The sequence below is a fragment of the Chlorocebus sabaeus genome, chromosome 5, assembly GCF_047675955.1.
Source record: "Chlorocebus sabaeus isolate Y175 chromosome 5, mChlSab1.0.hap1, whole genome shotgun sequence".
Taxonomy (NCBI): Eukaryota; Metazoa; Chordata; class Mammalia; order Primates; family Cercopithecidae; genus Chlorocebus; species Chlorocebus sabaeus.
In genome coordinates this window covers 71,606,598-71,625,287 of record NC_132908.1, presented here as the reverse complement: position 1 = coordinate 71,625,287, position 18,690 = coordinate 71,606,598, and the positions used below count along the sequence as shown (strand labels likewise).

At 44.4% G+C, this 18,690-nt stretch overlaps 1 protein-coding gene across 3 annotated transcripts in view; it reads left to right on the top strand.

The window, feature by feature from the left end:
• Positions 1-18,690, top strand: part of WDR59 (WD repeat domain 59) — a 122,274-nt gene that overhangs the window by 10,599 nt on the left and 92,985 nt on the right. For all 3 annotated transcript variants that reach the window (XM_073015574.1, XM_007993624.3, XM_073015575.1), the window contains exon 2: positions 11,826-11,875. In XM_073015574.1, coding sequence (XP_072871675.1) covers positions 11,826-11,875 — 50 coding nt within the window. The remainder of the gene's footprint in view (positions 1-11,825; positions 11,876-18,690) is intronic.

The following is an 18,690-nucleotide window of genomic DNA, read 5'->3' as shown; positions in this document are numbered from 1 at the left end:
TTTCATTCTTTTTATGGTATTTAAAATTTTTTTTTAATTTAAAATCTTTTCTTTTTTGAGATGCAGTCTCGTTGTTACTGTGGCTGGAGTGCCTATTCACAGGCACAATCATAGCACAGTGCCTCCTTGAACTCCTGGTCTCAAATGATCCTGCTTCAGCCTCCCAAGTAACGGTCTATATATGTGAGCTACCGCTCCCAGCTATGTGCTGTCTTTTGATGAACAGAACTTTAATTTTAATGTAGTTAAATTTATGGATTGTACTTTTTCAGTCTTGTTGTTGTTGTTTTTGTTTTGAGGCAGGGTCTCACACTGTTGCCCAGGCTGGAGTGCCATGATCTTGAATCACTGCAACCTCTGCCTCCTGGGCTCAAGTGATCCTCCTGCCTTAGCCTGTTAAGTAGTTGAGACTACAGGCACACACCACCACGCTGGGCTAATGTTTGTATTTTTTGTAGAGACAAGGTTTTGCCACGTTGGCAAGGCTGGTCTCGAAGTCCTGGGCTCAAATGATCCACCCACCATGGCCTCCAAATTCTTTTTCAGTCTTCTTAAGAAAAATGTTTGGGCCGGGCTTGGTGGCTCACATCTGTAATCCCAGCACTTTGGGAGGCCGAGGTGGGCAGATCACGAGGTCAGAAGATCGAGACCATCCTGGCTAACACTCTCTATTAAAAATACAAAAAATTAGCCAGGTGTGGTGGTGGGCACATGTAGTCCCAGCTACTCGGGAGGCTGAGGCAGGAGAATTGCTTGAACCCAAAAGGCAGAGGTTCAGTGAGCCGAGATTGTGCCATTGCACTCCAGCCTGAGTGATGGGGTGAGGCTGCGTCTCAAAAGAAAAAAAAGAAAAGAAAAAAAGAAAAAACGTTCATATCCTAGGTTCATAAAGATATTCCCCAATATTTTCTGTTACCTTGAAATTGAAAATGAATCATGTCAGCAGAAAGTATACTTTTCTACTGACCTAATAATGGTTGGTGATTTATTAGTCTCAGTATTACAACAGCTTTTCCACAAGCATAAAGATTGAGGACTGTGTTTTACTCTAATAAAAACTAAAATAAACACAGCTCAAGAAATTCTTTGGCTAGGAGCAAAATTATAAATAATTAATAATCCGTATGTTTTTCTGGAGCAATCCAACTTTGGTTCCTGCTTTTCTAGTTTCATACAATGTTCATTTTGAAAAACTATAGAGATGGAGGGCAGAGTAGGACTTTTTGGTGTGACTATTAATATGTATACTTTGAATTATTTTTTCTGTATTAAAAAATTTATATATATGTATTTTAAAATCGAGATGGGGTCTCACTGTGTTACCCAGGCTGGTCTCAAACTCCTGAGCTTAAGTGATCCTCCCACCTCAGCCTCCCAAAGTGCTGTGATCACAGGCGTGAGCCACTGCACCTTGCCTATTTTTTTTTTCTAGAAAACTTAATATCAAGATGTGGTGATGAATGGGAGGAGAGAATAGCAAAGAGATTAAGGATTTGATGCCAGACTGTGTTAAGATTTAGGTTATGCCACCTGTCTTCCATGTGATCTTGGGCAAGTTACTTCCTTTCTTTCTTTTTTTTTTTTTTTGAGATGGAGTCTCACTCTGTCGCCCAGGCTGGAGTGCAGTGGCCGGATCTCAGCTCACTGCAAGCTCTGCCTCCCGGGTTTACGCCATTCTCCTGCCTCAGCCTCCCGAGTAGCTGGGACTACAGGCGCCCGCCACCTCGCCCGGCTAGTTTTTTGTATTTTTTAGTAGAGACGGGGTTTCACTGTGTTAGCCAGGATGGTCTCGATCTCCTGACCTCGTGATCTGCCTGTCTCGGCCTCCCAAAGTGCTGGGATTACAGGCTTGAGCCACTGCGCCCGGCCAAGTTACTTCCTTTCTAAGCTTCAGTTTTTCTTTTAAATTTTTTTTTTCTTTTTTTACTTTTATTTTTTTTTGAGACAGAGTTTCACTCTTGTTGCCCAGGCTGGAGTGCAGTGGCATGATCTCAGCTCAGTGTAACCTCTGCCTCCCGGATTCTAGCAGTTCTCCTGCCTCAACCTCCCAGGTAACTGGGATTACGCCCGCCACCACATCTGGCTAATTTTTTGTATTTTTAGTACAGACAGGGTTTCACCATGTTGGCCAGGCTAGTCTCTAACTCCTGACCTCAGGTGATCCACCCTCCTCGACCTCCCAAAGTGCTGGAATTACAGGCATGAGCCACTGCGCCCAGCCCTGTGTTTTTATTTATTTATTGATTTTTTGAGTCAGAGTCTTGTTCCCTCTCCTAGGCTGGAGTGCAGTGGTACGATCATGGCTCGCTGCATCCTCCACCTCCCGGGTTCAAGCGATTCTCCTGTCTCAGCCTCCTGAGTACCTGGGATTACAGGTGGGTGCTGCCACGCCTGGCTAATTTTTGTATTTTTAGTAAAGACAGGGTATCACCATGTTGGCCAGGCTGGTCTTGAACTTCTAACCTCAGGTGATCCGCCCACCTTGGCGTCCCAAAGTGCTGGGATTACAGGTGTGAGAATCAGCGCCTGACTGAGTTTCTTTGTTCGTAAAACAAGGATAATAGTGTCTCCTTGTGTTGGGGGTTCCTCAGACCATGCCAGGCTCAGTGACTTGCAAGGAGGATTCACGGTTGTATTTGCAGTTATGACATATTACAGCAGAAGGACACAATGCAGAATCAAAGGGAAAAGGCAAATGGCATGAGGTGAGAAGGAAACCAGGCCGAAGCTTCCCAGAGTCCGCTCACTGTAGAGGCACACAGGATATGCTTAATTCCTCCCGCATGTAACTGGAGCAATGTGTGAGAGACGTTCTGTACCAAGGAAGTTCACTAGGGACTCAGTACCCACAGTTTCTATTTGGGGCTGGTCATGTTGGCACCCTCTGCCTTAACCGGTACCAAAATTCTAGACCTTCCGAAGGAAAGCAGGCACTCAGTGTAAACCACATCGTTTGTACATGCAGTTGAGGCACAGGGAGCCTCTCTTACCAGTTAAGGAGCAGTGGAATGCTCCCAAAATCCAAGTTCTAGATACCAGCCAAGAGCCACCCTTGCAAGCAGGCCTTGCAAGGGTAGTAGCCTCAGGCCTGCTGTGCCAACTCTTTTCTGCACACTACCTTGTGGACTAGCTGTGAGGATTAAATGACAGTATCAGTGTGGAGCACCTAGCATAGTGGTCAGTATATGTTAAGTGGTTGATAAATGTGAATTACTATCATTATTAAATTAGAAAACTGGCCTAAGGGAGCAAGACGCTTGGCTTGACAGAATAGCCCTCTCACCTGCCCTGTCATTTTGCAGATGAGGAGCGTGAGCCCCAGAAAGATTAAGTGATGTACCTAGTAGTACCTAGTGCGTGCCATTTTAGTTTGTGGAAAAGTGAGAATGTTCCCATTTAATTAAATTTCATTAGTCAATTAATTTTTTTCTTTTTCTTTGAGACGGAGTCTTGCTTTTGTCCCAGGTTGGAGTGCAGTGGCACGATCTTGGCTCACTGCAAGCTCCACCTCCTGGGTTCAAGCAATTCTCCTGCCTCAGCCTCCTCAGTAGCTGGGATTATAGGCATGCACCACCACGCCTGGCTAATTTTTTGTGTTTTTAGTGGAGATGGGGTTTCTCCATGTTGGTCAGGCTCGTCTCCAACTCCTGAGCTCAGATTCAGGTGATCTGCCTACCTCAGCCTCCCAAAGTGCTGGGATTTACAGGTGTGAGCCACGGTGCCCGGCCAATATCAAATTTAAATAGAAATTGGATCTTACCCTCTGAAAGGGTCAGACCCTTTTAATAATCAGTGGTTTTTAGTTTGTAGCTTTAGTCTGTAAAACCCTTTTTTTTTTTTTTTGAGACAAAGTCTCACTCTGTCACCCAGACTGGAATGCAGTGGCTCCATCTCGGCTCACTGCAAGCTCCATGTCCCAGGTTCAAGTGAATCTTGTGCCTCAGCCTCCTGTGTAGTTGGGATTACAAGTGTGTGCCACCACAGCTGGCTAGTTTTTGTATTTTTAGTAGCCATGTTGGCCAGGCTGGTCTCAAACTCCTGACCTCAAGTGATCTACCTGTCTCGGCCTCCCAGAGTGCTGGGATTACAGGTGTGAGCCACCATGGCCGGCCTAGATGTGAGTTTTAATCGAGTTCTGTCTGCAAAGCCCATGCACATCCTTCCTGCTGCACTAGGCTGTCTCCATTTTATGTCTGGAGGAAGGGCAGAATTTTTCTTCTTTTTGATAAATTGTGGTCTGTTGCTTTAGATTGCTGAAAACAAATGCTTCAGAACACAGCTGCCTTTGGAAGTTGGCTCACCAAGAAATTTTTTAAACAAGGACAGCAGCAATTTGTGTATGTAGTCTAATAGAGTCTCATGGGATTGGTTTCCTTCATTAGCCGTCAGTTAGCTTGACTTTTCCAAATTGTTAATTTTATTTTCTCCAAGAGAATAAGAATCGAATATCACCATCAATTTTCATTTCATAAAGGGCATGTAATTCCTAAAGTGTTAAGTGTGCCAAAAGTCACCATCCTTCTTGCAGTTGTAGGAACAAAGGCTCCTAAGAAGAACTTCATTCTCTTCTGTATAAAGATGCCTGTTTTGATAGAGAGCAGTCCTGGATAATAAGTTTGTTTTCCTACAGTTGAGGAGGACTTTTCAGTATGGAAAAGCAAGAGTTTGGCTGTGTATGGTGGCACATGCCCATAACCCCAGCCACTTGGGAGGCTGAGGCCGAGGCAGGAAGATTGCTTGAGCCCAGGAGTTCAACACCAGCCTGGGCAACATAGTGACTCCCCATCTCTACACAAAATTGTAAAATTAGCCAGGTGCGGTGGTGTGCACCTGTAGTCCCAGTTACTTGGGAGGCTGAGGCAGGGGAATCACTTGAGCCCAGAGGTTTGGGGTTACAGTGAGTGCCACTGCACCCCAGCCTGGGTGACAGAGTAAGACTCTCTCTTTGAGAGAGAGGCTGGGCCCGGTGGCTCACACCTGTAATCCCTGCACTTTGGGAGGCCCAGGCAGGTGGATCACTTGAGGTCAGGAGTTCAAGACCAGCCTGGCCAACATGGTGAAAACCCACCTCTACTAAAAATACAAGAAACATTAGCCAGGAACGGTGGCAGGTGCCTGTAATCCCAGCTACTCAGGAGGCTGAGGCAGGAGAACTGCTTGAACCCAGGAGGTGGAGGTTGCAGTGAGCCGAGATCGCACCACTGCACTGCAGCCTGGGTGACAGAGCAAAGCTCCATCTCAGAAAAATAAAAGAGAAAGAGAAAAAAGAAAAAGAAAGGAAGGCAGGAAGGAAGAAAGGAAAGGACAGGAAAGGAAAGGAGGAAGGAAGGAAGGAAGAGTGATGAAAATTTTATAGTATGAAGTGTATGGGTAAGGTACACAAGTCTTTTTTTTTCTCTTTTTTTGGGACCCCTGTCAGAAACTAAATTTTGTTCATCACATTATTCTAATAGAATGTCTCACACGGCAGGCAGTGAGCTATTGAAGTTCATTATCCTAGGAGGTATTAACGAAACAAATGAACTTTAAAAGTTCAGATAAACTCTTGGGTGATAAATTATTAAGGGGAATCATCAAGAGAAACTACCAAAAATATTCTCAGAGACGTCAAGGAACACCTTGTCACATTGTGAGCTGGAAGGACCCTGAATTTGACCTGGTTCTGACCTACCATCTTTTTTTTGGCTTTTTTTTTGAGACAGGGTCTTGCTTTGTCATTCAGCCAGGAGTGCAGTGGTGTGAACATGGCTCACTGCAGCCTTAGCCTCTTGGGCTTAAGCGATCCTTCCCCCTCAGCCCCCCCAAGTAGCTGGGACTACAAGTGAGCGACACCCTTCCTGGCTAATGTTGTTGTTGTTGTTTTTTTTTTTTTTTTTGAGACGGAGTCTCGCTCTGTCACCCAGGCTCGAGTGCAGTGACACAATCTCTGCTCACTGCATGCTCCACCTCCTGGGTTCACGCCATTCTCCTGTCTCAGTCTCCCAAGTAGCTGGGACTACAGGCGCCCGCCACCACGCCTGGCTAATTTTTGTATTTTTAGTAGAGACAGGGTTTCACTTTGTTAGCCAGGATGGTCTCGATCTCCTGACCTCGTGATCTGCCCGCCTCGGCCTCCCAAAGTGCTGGGATTACAGGTGTGAGCCACCACGCCCGGCCTTATGTTGTTTTTAAGTGATGTGGTTTCACCATGTTGTCCAGGCTGGTCTCGAACTCCTGGGCTCCAAGCGATCCTCCTGCCTTGGCTTCCCAAAGTCCTGGGATTATAGGTGTGTACCACAACGCCCAGTTGCAACCATCTTTCATACTACAGATTTTTACAGAGCCCCTCTGTGTACAAAGCACCTTGCTGGGTGCTCTGGGAGAAATGAAACAGACTGTGCTCAGCAGGGGCTTATCAGCTAGTAGGAGAAGAAAAATGTGTATGGCAATAACTAAACACAAAGAAGTTTTGGCAAGTTCTGTGACAGAGGGGCAGAGAAAGTGCTTTTGGAAAAGGTGGAACCTTCTTAGAGGTCCCTGGGAGAGCTTCTTAGAGGAGGTATATCTTGGGACTTAGAAGATAATAGAATTAAGTGAAATGACAAATCTGTAGGTATCACATTGCCTGCCTTTTAGTTATACTACAAGTCTGTGGTAACTCAAACAGCATGGTACTGCTATAAAACTAGACATATAGATCAACGGAACAGAATAAAGAACACAGAAATAAAGCTACATACCTACAACCACCTGATCTTTGACAAAGTCGACAAAAATTAACAATGGGGAAAGGAGTTCTAGACCAGCCTGGGCAACATGGTGAAATCCCATCTCTACCAAAAATACAAAAAACTAGCTGGGTGTGGCATGCACCGATGGTCCCAACTATTTGGGAGGCTTAGGTGAGAGGATCACTTGAACCCAGGAAGCGGAGGTTGCAGTGAGCTGAGACTGAGCCATTGCACTCCAGGCCTGGGCAAAAAATTGAGACCCTGTCTCAAGCAAACCCCCCAAAACCCCACAAAAATTAGTTGGGGATGGTGCTGTGCACTCAGGAAGCATCATTTGAATCCGGGAGCTTGAGGCTGCAGTGAGCTGAGATCATGCCGTTGTACTCCAGCCTGTGTGACAGAGTCTCACGTATACACACAAAAGTTTATTGCAAATTGACAATTTGTGTGTCTTTATTTGGTACAAAATTATGTTATGATTTATGAATATAACGTAGGGTAACCAGGCAAATTAACATATTTAGGAGCAACTACTTTTAAACATTTTGATATGCTTTCTTCAGTGTTTTTCTTTCTTTTTTTATTTTGAGACCAACTCTCACTCTGTCACCCAGGCTGGAGTGCAGTGGTATGAATTCAGCTCACTGTAACCTCTGCCTCCTGCGTTCATGGGATTCTTCTGCCTCTGCCTCCCGAGTAGCTAGGATTACAGGTATGTCACCACACCCAGCTAATTTTTGTATTTTTAGTAGAGACAGGGTTTCACCATGTTGGCCAGGCTGGTGTTGAACTGACCTCAAGTGATCCACCTGCCTCGGCCTCCTAAAGTGCTGGGATTACAGGTGTGAGCCACCATGCCTGGCCTCTTCAGTGTTTTTCTTAAACATATATGTATAGGACCAGGCGTGGTAGTGCACGCCTGTAATCACAGCACTTTGGGAGGCCGAGGCGGCGATCACCTTAGGTCAGGAGTTCGAGACCAGCCTGAGAAACATGGTGAAACCCTGTCTCTACTAAAAATACAAAATGAACCGGGTGTGGTGTCACATGCCTGTAATCGCAGCTACTTGGGAGGCTGAGGCAGGAGAATCTCTTGAACCCGGGAGGTGGAGGTTGCAGTGAGCTGAGATAACGCCATTGCCCTCCAGCCTGGGCAACAAGAGCGAAACTCCGTCTCAAAAAACAAACAAACAAAAAAATAGGCCGGGTGCAGTGACTCATGCCTGTAATCCCAGTACTTTGGGAGGCTGAGGCGGGTGGATCACGAGGTCAGGAGATTGAGACCATCCTGGCTAATACGGTGAAACCCCGTCTCTACTAAAAATACGAAAAATTAGCCACACATGGTGGTGGGCACATGTAGTCCCAGCTACTCGGGAGGCTGAAGCAGGAAAATGGTGTGAACCCGGGAGGCGGAGGTTGCAGTGAGCCAAGATCGTGCAACTGCACTCCTGCCTGGATGACAGAGCAAGACTCCATCTCAAAAAACAAAACAAACAATATATATATATAAAAAATATATATGTATTATATAAGATATATGAGAGTAATATATGAGATATATAATATATATATAAAATATATGTATATTTATAAGTAGCCAATTAAAATTTTAGTCTGCAAGAGGATATAAAATGCCACTATACATCTCTAACCTGTCTTTAATCTGCAGCAGGCACCTTTCTTCAGACTGCTGGGAAATTCTATCTCCGTCGTTGCAGGGCTTCCCCTCCTCACTTGCAGTGGATCATACAAAAATCCCACAGTCCTGTGGTTCTTGACCGATGTCTAGAATTCCCCACCTGGTGTGCTGAGGGTGGAGAGGAATTGGATTGCAGACTCCTTTCCCCCACAAAGCACTAACTTTCTCTGGTGAGGTCGTTTTCACTTCCCCGTCTCAGTGTTCCCTTTCTCCATGCCTTCTTTGGGACAGCTTAGTGTAACCTTCCTCAGTGTGCTCCTGCAAACATGGTGGTAACCTGTTTTTTCTAGGGTAGTGGTAGGGAAAATCACGCAGGTGGTGTTGTGGTGGTTTTTCTTTTTTTAAATAACTTCCCGATATGGATGAGTTATGATACTTTATTTGCCGTTTTTGTTTTGTTTTGTTTTTTTGAGACAGAGTCTTGCTCTGTCACCCAGGCTGGAGTGCAGTGGCAAGATCTCAGCTCACTGCATGCAGCCTCCACCTCCTGGGTTCAAGCGATCCTCCTACCTCAGCCTCCCGAGCAGCTGGGACTACAGGTGCATGCCCCGTCATGCCTGGCTAATTTTTGTATATTTGGTAGAAATGGATTTTCGCCACGTTGGCCAGGCTGGTCTCGAACTCCTGACTTCATGTGGTCCACCTGCCTCGGCCTCCCAAAGTGCTGGGATTACAGGTGTGAGCCACTGCGCCCGGCCCAGATTTAGCATCTTAAAACAACGTCCATTTATTAACTCACAGTTCTGTAGGTCAGAAGTCCAGGCACTCTCAGCTCCTACATGCTCTCTCAGGTCCTTGCCATGTCCTTCTGTCTTTGCATCCAGCAATGAAAATCTTCGTGTTAAATCTCTCACCCTTTTAATCTCTGACTTCCTGTCTCTGACATCTAGATGTAGATTTAAAGGGCTGATGAGACTCAGTCTCTTAATCTCCCTGTCCTCTAACTTTTCATCATCCCAAATAGGAGCTCTGTACCCATTAAACAGTAACTCCCCATTCTCTACTTCCCCTAGACCTTGGCAACCTCCATTCTACTTTTTGTTTCTATCAATTCATCTGCTTTAGGTGGAGTCATATAATATTTGTCCTTTTGCATCTGGAATACTCCACGTAGCATGTTTCCAAGCTTCATCCATGTTATAGCATGTATCAGAATTTCCTTCCCTTTTAAAGCTAAATAATATTCCATTATATGTCTATACCACGTTTTATCTGTTCCTCTACTGGTGGATATTTGGGTGGTTTGAGGTCTTTCTATCTTTTTTTTTTTTTTTTTTTTTTGAGTCCGAACCTTGCTTTATTGCAGAAGCTGTAGTGCAATGGCACGTCTCGGCTCACTGCAACCTCCGTCTCCCGGGGTCAAGCGATTCTCCTGCCTCAGCCTCCTGAGTAGTTGGGATTACAGGTGCCTGCCACCATGCCCGGCTAATGTTTGTATTTTTTAGTAGAGATGAGACTTCACCATGTTGGCCAGGCTGGTCTTGAACTCCTGACCTCAAGTGATTCACCGGCCTCGGCCTCCCAAAGTGCCAGGATTACAGGCATGAGCCACCGTGCCCTGCTGAGTTCTATCTTAAGGTCAACTGATTGGGAGGTTAGGGGTAAGGAGGGTAGGAGATAGAAAGGGAAGTTTTAAGATATCCCAGACGCTATAGCCACTGCACTTGCCACTGCACTCCAGCCTGAGTGACAGTCCCTTCCCAATAGTAGCTAGATTAAAATCCCTTCTCAATAGTAGCTAGATTCGTGTTCAGTGAGTGTTGAATAGCAGGGAAAAGGTGTGTATATACCAAGGGCCTGGAATCTTGGGGGCTATCTGTTAGGATTCTGCCTACCACAGACTCCCTAGAAAGATGACTGAGATCTTGTTAGAGGAACCGTCTTGCCCTCCTCCTTGTCGTCTCCTTACCGTCTGTAAATTGCACAGAGGAATCCTGGAAACGGCATCTCATTTCACTGCCTGCCTTTCCTTCTGGGCTTCTCTCTGCTTCTGACTCTGGTGCACTGAAGGATGCATATTAATCACTTTGCAACGTCTGGTGAGAGTACTCCGGCTTCTTGTCCCCAGTATTACCTATGATGTTTCTTGAGGGTGAACGACTTGAGAAACCCACTAAATAAGGCCAGCGAGGGTGAGGGAAAGAATGTGCTTACCATTTGTGATTTGTGATTGTGGCAGAATGTATTAAATGGATTCTTCGTTGATATTCTCTTGGAGGGAACTTAGAGCATTTAATAACCAAACAGTGGCACAAACTGTTTCATGATATTGACATGAGAATGCAGCAGGATTTGAACTTGTCCAAAGAAATTCAGGGCAATAACTGCCAGGATTAAAATAAGCCTTGTGCTCAGCCTGAATGCACATTCTTTGGACTCAGTGCAGTCTCTTGGGAGTTAGACGTCGGATCCTGAAACTGTATGATAGTGCTCCCTGGGAATTGGGAGACCCGGGAAATAGAAACCAGTTAAATGCACTAGAAATTTCAGAGCGAATGTGACCTGGGCATGTCAGTATCAAGCATCTTACCTTGGATTCAGCAGGGATGGTGTTTGAATATTGCCAGCTGCCGTATGGCTTAAGGAGAAGTCCATGCCCTTTGGAAAGTCATGGATGTCTTGGGTGTGTGTGGGATGGGGGTGTCCAGATTAGATTTCACTTGGAAGAGGCTTTTTGTGCATAGTAGCTGCTGTTTTCTCCGAGCTAATCAGCCTCCCCCATGGACTCCAGGACTTCTGTCTCTTCCATTTATTTATTTTTGTTTTTCGAGACGGAGTCTCACTCTGTCACCCAGGCTGGAGTGCAGTGGCTCGATCTTGACTCACTGCATCCTCCACCTCCCGGGTTCAAGCGATGCTCCTGCCTCGTCCTCCCAAGTAGCTGGTATTACAGGTGCTCACCATAACACCTGGCTAATTTTTGTATTTTTAGTAGAGACGGGATTTCACTATGTTGGCCAAGCTGGTCTTGAACTCCTGACCTCAGGTGATCTGCCTGCCTTGGCCTCCCAAAGTGGTGGGATTACAGGTGTGAGCCACCCCACCCAGTCTGTCTCTTCAATTTAGAAGGTACCAGCTTGGTTACGTATAGTCTCGATGTGGGGGTAACAGATAACAACTGCCCTATTGTCAAAAATGAATGTGTACTTGGGAGGCTGAGATGGGAGGATCACTTGAGACCAGGAGTTCGAGTCCAGCCTGGGCAACATAGCAGGACCTTGTCTCTACAAAAAATAAAGTGAATGTGAAATTTGGTTGCGAATTAGAAGTAGGTGGGTAAAAGCATCCACTGTAGAGAACTAATGATACTTGTGAGCTGGGGACTTCTTGGGAGGTAGGAAGAGCCACAGAGACCTCTACCTTATATCCCTGGCTGGGTTTGCTGGCAGCACTGACTGTGTTCTCTCTCTCAGGCAACTGCGATGTCTGTGGACTGTCTTGGGCAGCATGCAGTGCTTTCTGGGTAAGTCAGCTTACTGAGTTTGTCTGCCATGATTTCTAGAAACGAATTGCAAATCAGGGAGTTTCTGGGAGCTTGGAAGCTATTCTTCTATTTAGGATTATGATCATAGGGTTTAGTTCTGATGTCCTGTTTGCCTCAGGGCTACTTGGAGGGATTATTCGCAGTTTATTTTAATCTCTGCCCTAATAGGTAAGCAATAAAACACCTTTGAAGTTTTAGTGACTGGTAGCTTGAACTTGAAATTGCAATTTTCTGTTTGCTACAAGACTCAAGGATGTTTGCTACTATATACCTGAAGGATGTAATCTATTTTTTTTTTTTTTTTTTTTTTGAGACGGAGTCTTGCTCTGTAGCCCGGACTGGAGTGCAGTGGCCGGATCTCAGCTCACTGCAAGCTCCGCCTCCCGGGTTTACGCCATTCTCCTGCCTCAGCCTCCGGAGTAGCTGGGACTACAGGCGCCCGCCACCTCGCCCGGCTAGTTTTTTGTATTTTTAGTAGAGACGGGGTGTCACCGTGTTAGCCAGGATGGTCTCGATCTCCTGACCTCGTGATCCACCCGTCTCGGCCTCCCAAAGTGCTGGGATTACAGGCTTGAGCCACCGCGCCCGGCCGGATGTAATCTATTATGGTCAAGCAGGTGGTTCCTAGGATTGAAGGATTCTGAGTTCCAGTTTGACAGTGCCACTAACTATGAGCCCCTGGACATTTATTCAGTTTGGCTTAACTGGACTTTGGTTTTCTCATGAAGGAATTTGATTTCATCATGAAGGAATCGAATGACATAGTTTCTGTAGCGTCTTCTGGCTCAAAATTTTTAAGACTCTGGCAATTAAGGGCCATCTCTGTTTTTGCTAATAACCCTAATATTGTACTATTGGGATAAAATGTAATAATTAAGCCAGGCGTCGCCTGTAGTCCCAGCTACTTGTGAAGCTGAGGTGGGAGGATCACTTGAGCCAAAGAGTTCCAAGACCAGCCGGGTCATCATAGCAAGACACCATCTCAAAAAAAATTTTTTTTTTTTTTTTGAGACAGACTTTTGCTCATGTCGCCCAGGCTGGAGTGCAGTGGCGCGATCTCGGCTCACTCTGCCTCCGGTGTTCAAGTGATTCTGCTGCCTCACCCTCTCAGGTAGCTGGGATTATAGGTGCGTGCCACCATGCCCGGCTCATTTTTTGTATTTTTAGCAGAGACAGGGTTTCACCATGTTGGCTGGGCTGACCTCGAACTCCTGACCTCAGGTGATCCACCTGCCTTGGCCTCCCAGAGTGCCTCCTAAAGTGCTGGGGATTACAGGCATGAGCCACAGCACCTGGTGAAAAAATTTTTTTTGATGGTCATGGTCCCCTTTCCCTTTCGTGTTGCTCTCGATTACAATCCTTACCTCTAGGATCCACTGTGTTTTCATTAATGTAGTTATTTATGAACTCCTTTACAAATCAATGAAAATGTTTTCTTTTCTATCAGCTTCATTACTTTATTTTGAAATTGTGTTTTAATTTACCTTTTTAAAAAACCACACAACATAGTAAACATTTAAAAAGTTCAGAAGGATATACAATGAAAAGTAAATTTCCTTCCTACCTCTGACCACCTCCCCAGAGAAAATTATTGATACCATTTTTGTGTGTGTCATACTGGGTGCCTAGATAAGGGAAAATTGGTATCTCTTTTCTGCCTGCAGCTCCCTACTCTTTTGTTTTTTCTTGAGAAGTTGTTTCGCCCTTGTTGCCCAGGCTGGAGTGCAATGGCACGATCTTGGCTCACTGCAACCTCTGCCTTCCAGTTTCAAGTGATTCTCCTGCCTCAGCCTCCCGAGTACCTGGGATTACAGGCACCCACCACCACGCCCAGCTAATTTTTGTATTTTTAGTAGAGATGGGGTTTCACCATGTTGGCCAGGCTGATCTTGAACTCCTGACCTAGTGATCCGCCCGGCTCGTTCTCTCAAAGTGCTGGGATTACAGGCGTGAGCCACCGTGCCTGGCACACATTCTTACTATTTTTCAACATGATCTCAAAGGTTTCTATTTAATTTTCTTGCCTTTTTTTCTGTTTTTAGAGATGGGGGTCTTGCTTTGTTGCCCAGGCTGGTCTTGAACTGCTGGACTCAAGCAATCCTCTCACCTTGGCCTCATTTCATATTTTCTCTCTCTCTCTCTTCTCCCTCTTTCTCTCTCTCTCTCTTTCTCTCTCTCTCTCTCTTTCTCTCTCTCTCTCTCTCTCTCACCTTTTCTCTCTTACTTTCTTTTTCGCTTTCTTTCTTTTGAGACAGGGTCTCACTCCATTGCCCAGGCTGGAGTGCAGTTGCTGATGTGATCTTGGCTCACTGCAGCCTCAACATCCCAGACTCAAGCAATCCACCTGCCTCTGCCTTGGCCTCTTGAAGTATTTTCTTTTCTTTTCCTTTTTAAAAAAATTTAATTTAATTTTAAGTTCCAGGATACATGTGCAGGATATGCAGGTTTGTTATGTAGGTAAACGTGTGCTATGGTGGTTTGCGGCACCTATCAACCCATCACCTAGGTATTAAGCCCCATGTGCAGTAGCTATTTATCCTGTTGCTCTCCCTCCCTGCCGGCCCCCCAACAAGTCCCACTGTGCATTGTTTCCCTCCCTGTGTCCATGCGTTCTCACTGTTCAGCTCACACTTATAAGTGAGAACATGTGGTATTTGGTTTTCTGTTCTTGTGTTAGTTTGCTAAGGATAATGGCTTCCAGCTCCATCTATGTCCCTGCAAAGGACATGATCTCATTCCTTTTTATGGGTACATAGTACTCCATGATGCATATGTACCACATTTTCTTTATCCAGTCTATCACTGGTGGGCATTTGGGTTGATTCCATGTCTTTGCTATTGTGAATAGTGCTTCACTGAACATATGCATGCATGTATCTTTATTTTTATTTGTATTTTTTTTTTGGAGATGGAGTCTCACTCTGTCACCCAGGCTGGAGTGCAGTGGCATGATGTTGGCTCACTACACCTTCTGCCTCCCGGGTTCAAGCAATTCTCCTGCCTCAACCTCCCGAGTAGCTGGGACTACAGGCGCACGCTGCCACACCTGGCTAATTTTTTGTATTTTAGTAGAAATGGGGTTTCACCGTGTTGCCCAGGCTGGTCTTGAACTCCTGAACTCAGGCAGTCCACCCTCCTTGGCCTCCCAAAGTGCTAGTAGTGAGCCACCATGCCCTGCCATATCTTTATAATAGAATGATTTAGATTCCTCTGGGTACATACCCAATAATGGGATTGCTGGATCAAATGGTATTTCTGCCTCTAGGTCTTTCAGGAATCTCTCACCACTCCTATTCAACATAGTATTGAAAGTTCTGGCCAGGGCAATCAGGCAAGAGAAAGAAATAATGAATATTCAAACAGGAAGAGAGAGATAAAAAAAGAAAAAATAAATAGAAAAAGAGGAAGTCAAACTGTCCCTGTTTGCAGATGACATGATCCTGTATCTAGGAAACCCCATTGTCTCAGCCCCAAAGTTTCTTAAGTTGATAAGCAACTTTAGCAGAATTTCAGGATACAAAATCAGTGTGCAAAAATCACAGGCATTCCTATACAGCAACAATAGGCAAGCAGAGAGCCAAATCAAGAATGAACTCCCATTCACAATTGTTACAAAGAGAATAAAATACCTAGGAATACAGCTAACAAGGGAAGTGAAGGACCTCTTCAAGGAGAACTATAAACCACTGTACAACGAAATCAGAAAGGACAGAAACAAATAGAAAAACATTCCATGCTCGTGGATAGGAAGAATCAATATCATGAAAATGGCCATACCTCCCAAAGTAATTTATAGATTCAGTGCTGTTCCCATTAAACTACCGTTGACATTCTTCACAGAATTAGAAAAAAGTATAAAATTCATATGGAAGCCAAAAAGAGCTTGTATAGTCAAGAAAATCCTAAACAAAAAGAACAAAGCTGGAGGTATCACATTACCCGACTTCAAACTATCCTACAAGCCTGCAGTAACTAAAACAGCACGGTACTGGTACAAAACAGACACATAGACCAATGGAACAGAATAAAGATATCAGAAATAAGACTGTGCATCTACAACCATCTGATCTTCGATCAACCTGACAAAAACAATCAATGGGGAAAAGATTCCCTATTTAACAAGTGGTGCTGGAAGAATTGGCTAGTCATATGCAGAAAATGGAAACTGGACCCTTTCCTTACACCTTATAAAAAAATGAACTCAAGATGGATTAAAGACTTAAATGTAAAATCCAAAACTATAAAAACCCTAGAAGAAAATCTAGGCAGCACCATTCAAGACATAGGCACGGGCAAAGATTTTATGACAAAAACACAAAAAGCAATCGCAACAAAAGCAAAAATTGACAAATGGGATCTAATTAAACTAAAGAGCTTCCCCATAACAAAAGAAACTATCATCAGAGTGGACAGCCTACAGAATGGGAGAAAATTCTTGCAACCTATCCATCTGACAAAGGTCTAATATCCAGAATCTGCAAGGAACTTAAACAAATGTACAAGAAAAAAAAACCATTAAAAAGTGGGCAAAGGACATGAACAGACACCTCTCAAAAGAAGACATTTATGCAGCCAACAAACATATGAAAAAAAGCTTATCATTACTGATCATTAGAGAAATGCAAATCAAAACCACAATGAGATACCATCTCTCACCAAAGTGTCAATTATTAAAAAGTCAAGAAACAACAGATGCTGGCAAGGCTGTGGAGAAATAGGAATGCTTTTACACTGTTGGTGGGAATGTAAACTAGTTCAACCATTGTGGAAGACATTGTGGAAGACAGGTGATTCTTGAAAGACCCAGAACTTTAATTTTCTTATATTGGGTTTCTTTTTGTTGTTGTTTTGAGACAAGGTTTCACTCTGTTGCCTAGGCTGGAATGCAGATCACAGCTCACTGCAGTCTCGACTTCCAGGGCTCAAGTGATCCTTCCACCTCAGCCTCCGAACTGCTGGGACTGCCAGCATGTACCACTATACCTGCCTGGCTAATTTTTTTTTTTTTTTTTTCATAGAGACAGGATCTCCCTATGTTGCCCAGGCTGATCTTGAGCTCCTGCGCTCAAGTGATCCTCCTGCCTTGGCCTCCCAAAGTGCTGGGATTATAGATGTGAGCCATGCATCTGACCTCTTCTTATGTTGAATTTTACAATACGTGTAGTAAATTGTATGAAGTGTGGTAAACTTAAGTAAATAGCTAAAATTTACAAATATATACACTCATGTAATCACCATTCTGATTAAGATACAGATTTTTTTTTTTTTTTTTTTTTTTTTAGCACCTTGAAAGGCCCTTCAAATCTGGAAATCTGAATCTTTTAGTTTAGAGAAATTTTTCTGTATGATGTCTTTGATCATTTTCTGCTTTTTATTTTCCCATTTTCTTTCTTTCTTTCTTTTTTTTTTTTGAGACAGAGTCTTGCTCTGTCACCACTGTTGGAGTGCAGTGATGAAAACTTGGTTCACTGCAACCACCTCTGCCTCCCGGGTTCAAGTGATTCTCATGCCTCAGCCTCCCAAGTAGCTGGGATTACAGGTGAGTGCCACCACACCCAGCTAATTTTTGTAGTTTTAGTAGAGACAGGGTTTTGCCATGTTGGCCAGGCTGATCTCAAACTCTTGACCTCGGGTGATCTACCTACCTCAGTCTCCCAAAGTGCTATGAATCACTGTGCCTGACCTCATTTTCTCTTCTCATTCTTTTTTGTTGGAATTCCTACTAGTAGTCAATGTTGGATATCTTGTATGACTTTTCTTCTGGCCTTGTTGTCAGTTTTGCATTCTGGGAGTTTTAAACTTTAGCTTCTTTCTTTTTTTTAGATGGAGTTTTGCTCTGCCACCCAGATTGGAGTGCAGTGGCGTGATGTCGGCTCACTGCAACCTCCGCCTCCCGGGTTCAAGTAATTCTGCTGCCTCAGCCTCCCAAGTAACTGGGATTACAGGCGCACGCTGCCATGCCCAGCTAACTTTTTTGTATTTTAGTGAGACGGGGTTTCACCGTTTTGCCCAGGCTGGTCTCAAACCCCTGAGCTCAGGCAATCCACCTGCCTCAGCCTCCCAAAGTGCTAGGATTACAGGCGTGAGCCACGGCGCCCAACCTAAACTTTAGCTTCTAACACTACTTTCAGATTTTTTTTAAAATTTCAATTATTTTAATTTTCAAAAAATTTCAACTATTGTTTTAATGTTTATTATTATTTATATTATCTCTTAACTCTTGGTGAATAGTGGTTCCAAGATTTTTTCTCTTCTGCATTTATCGCTGTTTCCTTTGAATTCCTTCTTTTCTTCTTTCTCTCTCTTTTTTTTTTGGTTGTTATTGTTGTTATTTTGGAGGGAAGTGGGGATGCAAGGGAGGAGTTTTTTCTTTCCTTTTCTTTTTCTGTTTTGTCACCTAGGCTGGAGTGCAGTGGCGCAATCATGGCTCACTGCAGCCTTGAATTGCTGGGCAAGCAATCCTCCCATCTCAGCCTTCTCCGTAACTGAGACTACAGGCACATGTCACCACTCCTGGCTGATTTTATTTTATTTTATTTTATTATTATTATTTTTTTAATGCAGAGAGGGTCTTGCCAGGTTGCCCAGGCTGGTCTTAACTCCGGGCCTCAAGCGATCCTTCTGCCTGTAGCACTAAGAGTTCCAGTGTGAGCTGCTGCGTCCAGCCATGAAGCCTTTTCTTCTTTCCGTTGTGTTAGTCTCTATCCTTCAGGTTTCCTCCAGTGGTTGAGATCATTGGCTGCTAATGTTAAAGAGCAATTGGCATCTCTCTTTAAGTGGGTAGATGGTGGAGG